The sequence below is a fragment of the Tachysurus vachellii genome, chromosome 8 (genome assembly GCF_030014155.1).
Source record: "Tachysurus vachellii isolate PV-2020 chromosome 8, HZAU_Pvac_v1, whole genome shotgun sequence".
Classification (NCBI taxonomy): domain Eukaryota; kingdom Metazoa; phylum Chordata; class Actinopteri; order Siluriformes; family Bagridae; genus Tachysurus; species Tachysurus vachellii.
Genome location: NC_083467.1, coordinates 20,329,155 through 20,341,859, shown reverse-complemented (window position 1 = coordinate 20,341,859; position 12,705 = coordinate 20,329,155). Strand labels below are relative to the sequence as shown.

At 41.5% G+C, this 12,705-nt stretch overlaps 1 protein-coding gene across 5 annotated transcripts in view; it reads left to right on the top strand.

Annotated features, from left to right (window-relative positions):
* hdac4 (histone deacetylase 4) overlaps positions 1-12,705 on the top strand; it is a 165,994-nt gene that overhangs the window by 62,721 nt on the left and 90,568 nt on the right. For all 5 annotated transcript variants that reach the window (XM_060876831.1, XM_060876829.1, XM_060876836.1 and 2 more), the window contains one exon: positions 1,902-1,970. In XM_060876831.1, coding sequence (XP_060732814.1) covers positions 1,902-1,970 — 69 coding nt within the window. The remainder of the gene's footprint in view (positions 1-1,901; positions 1,971-12,705) is intronic.

Below are 12,705 nucleotides of genomic sequence, written 5' to 3'. Positions count from 1 at the left end.
GGAGGCATTTCTAATTTGCATATTCATAGAATTTGGATTTTTTTTTTTTCTTCACAAGGATAAGTGTGGGCGCTTGTTCTGCCATGTTTTGTGGAACTGACATGTCAAACCATGTATGAATTAATATAGAGGGGGAAATAATGGTTTGGAACAAGTTTTGGTTTGACTAGTGTGACTAAGTAGTAGCCAGATGGCTGTGTATGTGTGTGTCTGTAAGGTTTAGCAGCTCAGACCACTTGTAGGACTGAGCTTAACACTCTCTTACTCATTTTTTTCCCCCCATCTTTCACAAAAAAAAGTATAATGTTGCTTTGGTCTCCTGCTCCTGGGTCACTTGTACAACCCACTGCTTAATATATCCAGAATCACATGAAAAGCAAAGGGGAGGTTTTTGAATGTCCGTGCTTTCCTTCTTGAGAATGCGGACGAGGACACCTCGGCTGCATGGATCACCTGTCCTCGGTGTAGACGTGAATGGATTGTGTAGGAGCATCGTGGTGGAAGGTCTTTTCCTCCCCCTCAGAGCTTCTGACTGTAGAGCTGGATACGAGCTCTGTGTCTGGAATGGCTGACGTCGGAGCATAGACATTTTTGCCCTCTTATAACCTGCTGTATGTTCTAGAGACACACACATACACACACACACACACTCCCTCTCTGTGTGAACTATAATTGGTGCTCTTTTCAGGCTTTTTGCTGAAGTCAAATGCCTGCCTGTCTTTGTAAAGCTTGTGCTTCTGGGCTCATCCATCAGTGTGTAGGTGTGAGGAACAGCTAGATCATTGTGTCAGGGTTCTGAACTTTTTTTTTTTTTATTTTTATATTTTAAATAAAGCAGCTCATACTCAGTAATGTCAAGTCAGTTTTCCTTAAGTTTGTGCTTACAGTCTGTGTTTCTGTGGTTGCATGTGGTTCCTTGTTAGTTAGTTTGTTTTTTGAGAATGAATCAGCATCCTCTGACCAGACGCTCCAGCTACAAGACAATTCACAGGTTTATGTTATGTGTTCTGGTATCATCTGTGGTGGCTGTTTCCCCTGGTACTTGTTTAGAAGACATTGATATTGTGAAGTTTGATCTGAGGTAATTTAGTGCTTTAGAAGGAGTCTCAAGTGTCGGCTCTAATCTCTCTCTCTCTCTCTCTCTCTCTCGCTCTCGCTCTCTCGCTCTTTCTTTCTTTTGTTTATAATTAGTTCATCCATTAGGTGATGATATAAAACACAACTAAATATGGCTGACAATTTTGAGATTATTCTTTAATAAAAATTGAGACACTGATGTTTTTAAATGGAATGTAACGCTTTATGATATGCATTGATTGGAAAATAATCAACTTCTGAATGCTTTCTGCCTGGCCGCATTAAACACCCTGTAATCTCTAATTAGAGATTAGACATGTTTTGCTTGTTTATCATTTTTGGTATAATGCCATTCTGTAACTTGTTTTATTATACAGAATACATTTTACTTTGGAAAAAAAAAAAGGAGTTTATTTACAAGATGAAGCTGTTTAGTTACTTCTTTAGCTATATGATTGTTTAATGTATATTTAAAGGGGGTGTCCGTTTCTGTGTGTGTGTCTGTGTGTGTGTCTGTGTGCGTGCGTGTGTATGTGTGCGCGTTTGTGCACATCGGTAATTCTCTGTGTTATTTTAACAGTGGTGTGAACAGTAATGCAAATTCTTTTCCAACAGGTTATTTTCCTGTAATGTCGCTTCCTTTTAAATGCCCTCCCTCTCTGAGTGTGTGTGTGTGTGTGTCTGTGTGTCTTTATGCGTTTGTATTGCCCTGTTTCTCTTTCTCGCCGTGTTTCTGTCGGTGTGATGCTTCACACATCTGTACTCTGGCTGATCGTCAGTGTACCAGATCATTTCTGAATGCTTGTCTTCTCTCTCTCCCACAGATAGCCTTCCCAGTAAAGAGCAGTCTCTGGAGCTTCTCAAGCCGTCTGGACTCAACCACATTCCCTCTGGTAGGACTGTTTATCTTCTTCTTATCAATGTGTTTATGTATGTGTGTGATATAGGTTTGCTTTAGATTGGCGTGACGAGTTCAGCCAGCTTATAGAACAGTATATTATTATGCTGTTCCTATTTCTGTTTATATAGCAAGCCTCTGCTAATGGACATCCTTAAAGCAACCTTTGTTTTGCTTTAAGAACACGAAAGGTCCAAACTGCTAGTACGAGAGAGAAAAAGACAGTGTCTGCCAAATTCCCTGCAACAGCAAGAGGAAATACTTTCTTTCTCTCTGTGCCTAAAGCATGAGAATTATTATTATTATTCCAGCAGAGCCAGGCATAAAGACTGCAGAGTATTTGACATGCACCACCTATTTCTCTCTGTGCTGGAGATACTGGGTGTTATTGGCTTGCCACAGGAAAGTGCTTAGTCTTTAAGTGGTTTCCTTCTGTTGCATGGACGTATGTGTGGATCGTCTGTCTCACCTACACATGTGCTCGAATGTGCAGAGAGCAACATACTGGCAGCTTCCGTTAGGAGGAAATGAACAGTGACTGCTATATTATAATAGTGTCATAATGTAATAATGCATCCTTCACAGGACATAATGCATATAGGTCAGTGTAGTCAATTCTCCCGTTGCTAGGGGAAAAAAATGACAGCATCCTCTGACAGCTGAGAGAGCGGTCTGTATGGATTATATGGATTTCTGATGTGGCCCAGTTTTGGCTAAGCTTGACCTGCCGTCAAATTAAGTTTAAGGTTGGATTGTAGGATTGGCCTTGGAGTTTGGATTTGGGTTTAGAGCAAATTTGGGCTATGTTTAGGCTGGATTTGGACTATACTTTCAATGTTTTTGGCAGGGCAGAGATGATATTTGAGTTTGAAGTGGATTATACCCAGAACTTTCTTGGGTTTGGTCTAGTTTTAAGTGTGGTCTAGTTGGACAGTGTTTAGATTTAGTTGGATTTGCTTTCGGTTGAGTTTGTGTTGGGTTTGGGGTTAATCTGGGCATAGACTGGGTCTTAGGGTTGGTTTAGAGTGTCTGCTCTGGGTTTGGTCTGGGTTTTTGTGTGGGTTTACCGCCTGTTTGTATTGGGTTTGGCCTGGGTTTTTGTGTGGGTACCGCGTGTTTGTACTGGGTGTAGACTGGGTTTTTGGTTGGGTTTAGAGTGTGTTTGTACTGGGTTTGGTCTGGGTTTTTGGTTATGTTTAGAGTGTGTTTGTACTGGGTTTGGTCTGGGTTTTTGGTTGGGTTTAGAGTGTGTTTGTACTGGGTTTGGTCTGGGTTTTTGGTTGGGTTTAGAGTGTGTTTGTACTGGGTTTGGTCTGAGTTTTTGGTTGGGTTTAGAGTGTGTTTGTACTGGGTTTGGTCTGGGTTTTTGGTTGGGTTTAGAGTGTGTTTGTACTGGGTTTGGTCTGGGTTTTTGGTTATGTTTAGAGTGTGTTTGTACTGGGTTTGGTCTGGGTTTTTGGTTGGGTTTAGAGTGTGTTTGTACTGGGTTTGGTCTGGGTTTTTGGTTGGGTTTAGAGTGTGTTTGTACTGGGTTTGGTCTGGGTTTTTGGTTGGGTTTAGAGTGTGTTTGTACTGGGTGTAGACTGGGTTTTTGTGTGGGTTTACCGTGTGTTTGTACTGGGTGTAGACTGGGTTTTTGTGTGGGTTTACCGTGTGTTTGTACTGGGTGTAGACTGGGTTTTTGTGTGGGTTTAGAGTGTGTTTGTACTGGGTGTAGACTGGGTTTTTGTGTGGGTTTAGAGTGTGTTTGTACTGGGTGTAGACTGGGTTTTTGTGTGAGTTTACCGTGTGTTTGTACTGGGTGTAGACTGGGTTTTTGTGTGGGTTTAGAGTGTGTTTGTACTGGGTGTAGACTGGGTTTTTGTGTGGGTTTAGAGTGTGTTTGTACTGGGTGTAGACTGGGTTTTTGTGTGGGTTTACCGTGTGTTTGTACTGGGTGTAGACTGGGTTTTTGTGTGGGTTTACCGTGTGTTTGTACTGGGTGTAGACTGGGTTTTTGTGTGGGTTTAGAGTGTGTTTGTACTGGGTGTAGACTGGGTTTTTGTGTGAGTTTACCGTGTGTTTGTACTGGGCTTGGTCTGAGTTTAGACCAAGGGTGAGTTTTTGTGTGGGACCTAAAATGCCTTTTCTTTAGACTATGACAGACTCACAAGTAGGAAACAGATGGTGCTGAAGGGTGATTTTGGCTGTGTGATCTCCTGCCTGGACTCAAGCCTGCTACCAGCAGGCCCTTTATGTCTCCTTCCATTCCCTCCATTTCCTCCCTTTCTGTTTCCCTGTCTGTCTCCACTGTTTGCACTCTGTTTCTGGTTCCTCACTTGGCCAAATCGCGCAGCGCTCGTTCATGCTCTTGTCCCTCAGCAGTAATCAGAACATTCAATACCACAGCACAATATCAAACCACCGCATCCAGCATCATCTATTATTCATTTTGGGTGAAACATGTAGCCATTCGATATCAATCTCAATAGGTTTGACTTTACCGCTTGTGAAAATAGTGTCCTATACAATGTACAGTAGTGTAGTTTGTGTGTGTTTGTGTGTGTGGGCATATCGGTAATTCTCTGTGTGTTATTGTATTAGTGGTGTGAACAGTACTGAGTGTGAATTTGAATACTTATAAGTGGCATATATGAATCACTTGTATTGAGTGCACAAATAATGCATATCTATATTTCTCTATCTCTCTCTCGCTCTCTCTCACTCTCTCTCTCTCGCTCTGTCTCTTGTGAGAATGATGTCATTGGGCTATACTTGGCATGCGGCATGTCTTATGAAGCTGAGGCAGGTTTATCGGGCTTCCTCAGTTTGTTTTTGTTAATACAAGTTTACTGTTGATATTTATGTACACTTGGGTGTATTTACATAGTAATGTGTGTGTGCGCGTAGGTGTGTATTCCTTTGTCCTTCTGTGCAATCCAGTAAATCACCTTGCACAACGCACGTCATACATGCGAACAGCTTGCCGAAGTCCGGGCGTGACAGCCATTTTTGTGCTCTCATTGTGTGGGAGCTCCATTAAATATTCACAGGATCACTTGGCATAATGCTGAGCAGGGTGAGCCACTCTGTTACTGTTACCAAAACAAACACAGCTCACTAAACATCGGAGACACTGAGCCGGTTGGGATCAGCGATAATAAAAGGTACGGTGATGTGAGAGGTTTGTTTGGAAAATAACACCATCTGAATTCAGGCTCAGAAACGGCAAGTCCACAGGCTTCTGTTGTGGTGTGTTGGCATTTTACGGCCAGGAAATGTTTATAAGCTGATGTCTATCTGTCTTGGAGCAGGAATGAACATAAAGCTGCAGTAAAATGAAGGATGCATGAGTAAAGTTAGGGGTTAGAACACGGGTTCATAAAATCTGGCATAAAGTGTACTCAACATAAATAATTATTTACTCTTCACTTAACTGGCCAACTAGCTAACCATGCATTATGTTACTTTTAAGCTGCTAATACAGAATTTTGCAGATATCCGTTTACAAAAGAAATAGTTAGCATGAAAATCCAGTCCTGAAAATACCAGACGTCCCGAATTACTGTAAATATTTCAGTAGCATGACTAATTAAGCTGTGGATGTCTTTACCTGCCAGTAACTATGGACTAATATAGACACACAATAGTGCATTATTACAAGGCCGTGCTTAACAGAACATTACTGCTTATTGTGACGACAGCAGCAGCCCTCAGTCATACAGCCATGTCACAGGAATGCTGTGAGTCTGCTTCAGCATGCGTGAAGCTCATAAAAATCACTAGGTCGACGATATAACCTGGTCCCTCAGCCTGCATATTTAATCACTAATTTTGCTCAAGATCTTTAGATGTTTAATGGTAATATATAATGGTGCACAATTTTTCTTGCCATTTTTCTTTTCATTTTGTTTTCGTGAAGTCTGAAATCCTACGCAAAAAAAATCAACAGCCAAGAGCCGTCAAAGGAAGCAGAAAAAAGAAGAAGAAGAAGAAAAAAAAAGAAGCCGTCAGCCAAGTTTGCTCAGTGGTAATAGTTGTTGGGTTTCTGCTCGGCCCTAAATACAGCTTACACTGAGCCGCAAACGTGCGCACACACACACACACACACACACACACACAAAGCAGAGAGAGGTTGAGGGTTAAAGCAATAGTTTTCATTATTTTACACTACAAGATGCACAAATAATGTGGAAATGTGAAAGGTTTACGTATTAGAGCAGCAGTTCATGTTCATTTTTTGTAATTTTTTTTTTTGGTATTTTTTTTTTAAATAAATTATACAGTGGTGGAAATTGAACCACAACCCACTGTTATTAAAGCTATTTTATTTATTATGGACTGTTTATAGTTATTAGCTGATTTGACTGGTGACTTGAATTGAATGGATTTAATTCAAACCTCAATGCCATTTAAAAATAAATAAATAAATATATATCGTGGTCTATCAATAATGTACAGTTCGACCACTCCTGTGTCAGTGGAGTGACAGATTAGAAGATAGAGAACTCTCTGGCTCTATTATAAATGCAGAATAGTACGGCAAACATATAAATAGTGCTCGTTTGAATAGTTTGGACGACCAGGACACAAATCTGTATGAAAGTCATCTGTGAAGTTTAGGATTTAATCGAATTTAAATGCAATCCCGACTGTAAAAACTACAAGAACGCCTTTATTGTGGTTTGAGTTTATTCGTGCTCCTAACAACAAGCTGTATATTTGTGTGCACACCATGTTTCTGCTCACTGCTCATGTATTTTTAACGGCTCGCTGATGACATGATCACGCATCTCGAATGTTTCTTCCACCGAGTCGTCATATCAGTGTGAAGGTCACAACTCCGGTCTCGTGCCAAACACTAAGCAGGAATTTATACGATTAGGCATTTTGAATAACATGACGTAATCCTGCTCGTCTGTGGTCAGGCTGATTGGTTGGGGCCGCCAGCATTTGCATCCACCTCTCAGCTCATTTGCGTGAGTGCTCAATTGACTGTTGATGACGGTTCGCGTGTCTTTGTGTTTGGCACTGATTGGCTAGAGCCTTTTTTCCTTTTCGGCAGTCTGGAGTAGTGCTGTCGGTGCTGCTTCCTGCTGTGAGAGGAAATGAAAATGAAGTAAGATATAAAGACGGCCACTTGTTAAACACCCACGTGGAGCCACTGGAAAGCCAGCACCGTTCCCAATAGACGTGGCAGTAATATACCTGTCGCATGAGGAACACTTTTTTTTGTTTTTTTTTAACAAGGACTTAGACTTGAAATAGCTGTGTGTGTGTGCGTGTATGTGAGTGTGTGGGTGATGGTTGTGGAGTGTTTGCCCTTTGAAGAGGAGGATCTGACACCCCTGATGAAGGGGATGAAGACAGATTTGCCTGCATGTTAACTAGGCTAAGTAAGAGCCTGGCTTCTTCATTCAGAAGCACGCTATTCAAACTGCCAACGCCACAGAGCAACGCACGCTTACACCACAAGCCCAAGGATGTGGGTGGGTGCAGTACACCAGTTACATCTCAATCTAACACTCCCTCAGTTACAGTGACTGCCAAGACATGACTCTTTTAAAGGCTTTCCTGCCCACACACACACACACACACAATCAGTGACATGTTGGAGGTTATTATTTACATTAAATTTCCTTTCACTATCATTCTTTGCTGCATTAGCCTACATGAACAAATCCTACTTTTATACACAACACATAACTTTTGACAGAACTTTTGTTTTAAAGGTTAATGAAATACTCAGACTAGCGCTCGTTAAACCTAAGATCTGTACTAAGATTTATGTATATGGTCTGTCAGGAACACTAAAACACTCAAGCCTCTGCAATTATAGGAAATTAAGCAGCGACCTGGAGGTGCTGTGTGACCTGACACACACACAGTCACTCTCGTCAGCCCAAAGATGATTATTTTCCAGTAACTATAACTTCCCAAAGTGATTTATTCCTTTGCTGCCACAGCAGTTTGCCATCAATTACAGCTCCTTTTCCAATTATAGTTACTTTTAGTGGCATAGACCAACTGTGATGAGAGTGAGTTCTGTCACCACTTACATTGTAGCACCATGCATCATTACTGCGATCTCACCAGCATCTCGATCTTCTAAAAATCCCAACAAAATGCAGCCTGTTATGTTACCAAAAAATTAATCACAAACATGTATACGTTTTGTATATTTATATTTATATAGCATCTTTAACAGTGGGCATTGTCACAAAGCATCTTCACCTATATAGTTATTTAATTATTATTTTTTATTTTTTAGTAGTATTATTATTGTTTTTATGTTAGTGTATACAAGTCTCTATGTTTGTATTCTTTTTTTTGGTGACTCGGATGTGTGGTAACAAACCCAATTTCTACCTGGGGATTAATAAAGTATTCTGATTTGAATTATTAGGGAAAAAAAATTGGATTTGAATTATAAAATTTTTATTTATCCTTAACGATCAAGCCAGAGTTTACGGTGATGAGCAAAAACTTAAGACTTAACTGGGAACTCATCCTCGTCTGGGTGACATGATGATGATGATGAGGAGGATTATTTATTATTATTATTATTATTATTATTATTATTATTATTGTTGTTGTTATTGTTACTGTTGTTGTTATTATTATTATTATTATTTTGTGTGGCCTGTCCACTATATAAGCCCATGTGAATGAGTTGTTACTATAGAAACGATAACAAATCAGAATGAACACTTTGTGGCCAATCAGACTTGAGCACTGAGCAACACTGTGTTACAACAAGAATAGATTCACAGCCTGTTCATGAATGTTGGTAGCAGGTCTTAATGATTTCACTTATTTGTTTTTATCGCATCAAAAGAGCAAAAAAGCATACAACAACAAAAGGAACCTCGTTGAAACCACACGTATTCTGAACCTCGCCACTTGCGTCATCTCTTCTCCTTTCACCTCTCCTCAGCACTCATTATGTCTCAGAGCAGTACTCACCTCTGGACATGCACAAACACGTGTCCCTCTTTTGTACAAGCTTCCCAGGAACAAACTCTAGTTAGTTCCCACTTGCTTATCTGTATAGAGCGGATGTTAGCAGTTCCAGCTAACTTCAGTTCTGAACGACTTGCAATTGCAACCTGCCTGTGTGGGGTATTTTAACGTAAAATAATGAATATTATAAAAATAGTTGGAAATTAGTTGTTGGGTGCGTGAAGCCGGTCTGAGGGACGCAGAAAGAAGCACGAAGCTCAGTCATCGATTTGGAGTACTAACAGTACTAGGGGCTCGGAGTGAAAAAATATAAAGAGTATTGACAGGCAAAGAAATGACTTGGCTCTCAATTTCTACACACACACACACACACACACACACACACAGGCTTTTGGCTACGTGGTATTACTTGTAAAACCAGTGAAGGTCTTGACCCTTGCTGTTTTTACACACGTCTCTCAGAGGAATATATTGCCTTATTGAACCGTTATGACAGGCTCGTCCACTGACCTCTGATGTACAGGAACTTTGAAACGATCCCTTTTCTAGGAAATGGGAAGTACACCGCTCAGATGCTTAATGATTCCTGCCAGGCGAGTCGTTATGGAATAAGCCTTTTCTTAACAAGTCAGGTCATGTGTTGGGCTTGGACTTGGTTTGATTTGTGTAGCTGGAATTATGGTTAAAATAATCAGCTGTCATGAAGCCTGATACTTTGTGTGTGTGTTTGTGTGTGTACATGCATGTGTGTACATGTGTTTGTGCGTGCTCTCGTGTGTGTGTGTGTGTGTGTGCGTGTGCGTGTGTGTGTGCACTTGTGTGTGTGCACTCATGAGTGCACTCGTTTGTGCATGCGTGTGTGTGTGTGTGTGTGTGTGCAATCGTGTGTCTGTTTGTGTGTATTTGCACGTGTGTGTGTGTGTGTAATTGTGTGTATGGATGTGTATTTGTGTATATGTGTGTGTGTGTGTGTGCTGGGCCATGCTGTGTTTCCGGGCAGTGCTTCATGTTTAGTGCTAGGTGACATGCTGCTCTCTGTCTTACTGAGAGGCACAGAGAGCTGTCATGGGTCACCTTGCCTACTCAATAGGGGATAGAGTGGGTGTGTTGGGGATGTCACAGTCAGGCACTATGCCCTTGTTTCAGTTTTGCCATACAACTGCCCCATTGACAACCCCCCCCCCCCCCCCCCCACTCTCTCCCTGGATAGACTGATCAGGCTGGATGTTGGCCAGCTTAGTGCAGCAGCTTGTTCCTCACTCACAGCAAAAGCAGTGCGCTTCATCTCTTTTATCCTGACACGATATTTAAAATAAATGCAGCTTTTATTACTCGCCATAAAATCCAAATTTCATAGGAGCGTGTTCGAGCGAGCCGTACAGCAGTCCACAGCGGAGAACACTTTAATAAAAGTGATATTTAATATCAGAAGAAATTAAAGTTAAGTGAAGTTCAACATAATCAAGACGAATTCAGATGGTTCATGCAGCTAAGATCATCAGCCTTTCCCACGCCAGATTCTCACGGATTTTCTTTCTCGATTTTAAATGAATTTAAAATAAGAAAATAATGCTGCTTGTAATGTTCTAGAGCAAGCAGAATCTTCTGTCCCGAAGACATCCCTTGGTGGAAAACATACTACTTCCATAAAAATAAACATTTACTTCATCATCTTTGCATTCGACACGGTCAAAGACGCGTCTTTCCTTCTATTTGTCTTTCTTTCCTTCTTTCTGTCTTTCTTTCCTGTCTTTCTTTAATTATTTCATTATTTTGGTAATGAGAAGTCACCCGAATACTGTACATGTGTTTTTGGGAGACGGTTGCTGGCTGCCACTGATGCCAGTCCTCACAGATGGTCTCTGAGCATCCTGTATTGGCCACTGAAAGTGGCGCCCTGTCCGCCGCCTTGGCACTGGCCCTCAGCCTGGTGCTGCCAAGTGGTGAAGGCAGGAGCTGTGAGACAGCTGCCTCGGTTCTGCTGGACCAGAACACGTCTCTCTCTGTCTTTATCTCTATTTATCTCTGACTCACTCACTTGCACGTGTATGTCTTTTTTTTTTTTTTTTTTTTTTTTTTTACGGTTTTTCCAAAACTGTAGCCCTTTACCTCGGGCAAAGTCAGCTTCTGAATATTTTGAGTGGTTCAGACCTAACAATCCTTTCAGTGCATGACCTTTTTAAAATTAGTATGCGTTGTTGGAAAAAGGAACGAAAGGTTTGCGGAATTTACCTCACGTCTATTAGGCTGCTAATCACCACACGTATTTGTCCGCTTCAGTAAAAATTAAACTAGCTGGTTACAGCACAGTAGTTGTAGTTGACACTTGTTGTTGATTTTGAGCTACAGATGCAAGTCTTCCTCATTCAGACAATACAATACCAAAAAGTTCCTGAAGTATTTAATCAATTGTTGTGTCTTTGGCTATTTCAAAATTATTATTATTATTTTTTTTTATTGTTATTATTTTGTCTGAGAAGCTGTGCTAAATTATACAATTTTTTTCTTTGCACAGAGATTCATGTTTCACTTCCGCTAGCTCTACCCATAGCTGCAGGCTGTATTCCTCCATGCTAGCGCTGTTACTGTGCACTTTTTTGAGATATGATTTCATTTAATCAGAATGCTTTTTTTTGGTATGAATTAATAATTCAGTGTTTTTAAAAAAAAGGACATTGTCACAAAGCAGCTTTACAAAAATGTATGAGTTTAGAGGTAGCTTAGTTGTTATCCACCAAGCAAGGCCCTTAACCCTCAACTGCTCAGGTGTATAAATGAGATCAAATGAAAGTCACTCTGGATAAGAATGTCTGCCAAATGCTGTGGATATCATTGTTAAATGTATTCCTAATGAACAAGCCAGCGATGATGTGGTGAGGAAAAAAAACCTAGACACGACATGAGGAAGAAGCCTTGAGTTGAACCAGACTCAAATGAACCCATCCTCATCTGGCTGACACCGGAGAGTGTGATTCTAAAGTTATTTTTCTCTTCTAACTGGGTCTAAATGATCAAAAAGTAACCAGGAAAGTCTAGTTTGGACATGGAGTCTGTTTTAATCAACTTATCAGCAGTTGACTGTTAGAGACTTGAGTGCAAAATTATTCATTGTGATATAAAAGTGCTACCTTTCACTGTAAGCTCATGGATCTTTAGGCTGTAAATGTGGGGACATCAGCAGCAGCAGCCAGCGGTTTCAGTGATGAAAACCATCCAGAGCATCAGGATAGATCAGGAGGTCCGGAGAGCAGAGAGAGAGGGAGCGAGGGAGACAAAGAGACAGGGAGAGAAAGAAAGAGGGAGGGAGCAGGGGAGAGAAAGGGAGAGGGAGAGAAAGAAAGAGGGAGGGAGCAGGGGAGAGAGAGAGTGAGTGAGCCAGGGAGAGAAAAGGGGGGCAGTGTGAGAGAGGGAGAGAAAGAGGGGAAGGAGCGAGGGAGAGAGAGGGGGTGAGGGAGAGAAAGGGGGCAGTGTGAGAGATGGAGAGAAAGGGGGCAGTGTGAGAGATGGAGAGAAAGAGGGGAAGGAGCGAGGGAGAGAAAGAGAGAGGGGGAGAGGGAGAGAAAGGGGGCAGTGTGAGAGAGGGAGAGAAAGAGAGAGGGAGGGATCAAAAGAGAGGGGGATCAAGGGAGAGAAAGGGGGTTAGTGTGAGAAAGGGAGAGAAAGAGAGAGTGAGGGAGCGAGGGAGAGAAAGAGAATGGGATTGAGGGAGAGAAAGAGAGGGGCGAGAGTGTGAGAGAGGGAGAGAAAGGGGAAGGTGCGAGGGAGAGAAAGAGAGAGGGAGTGAGGGC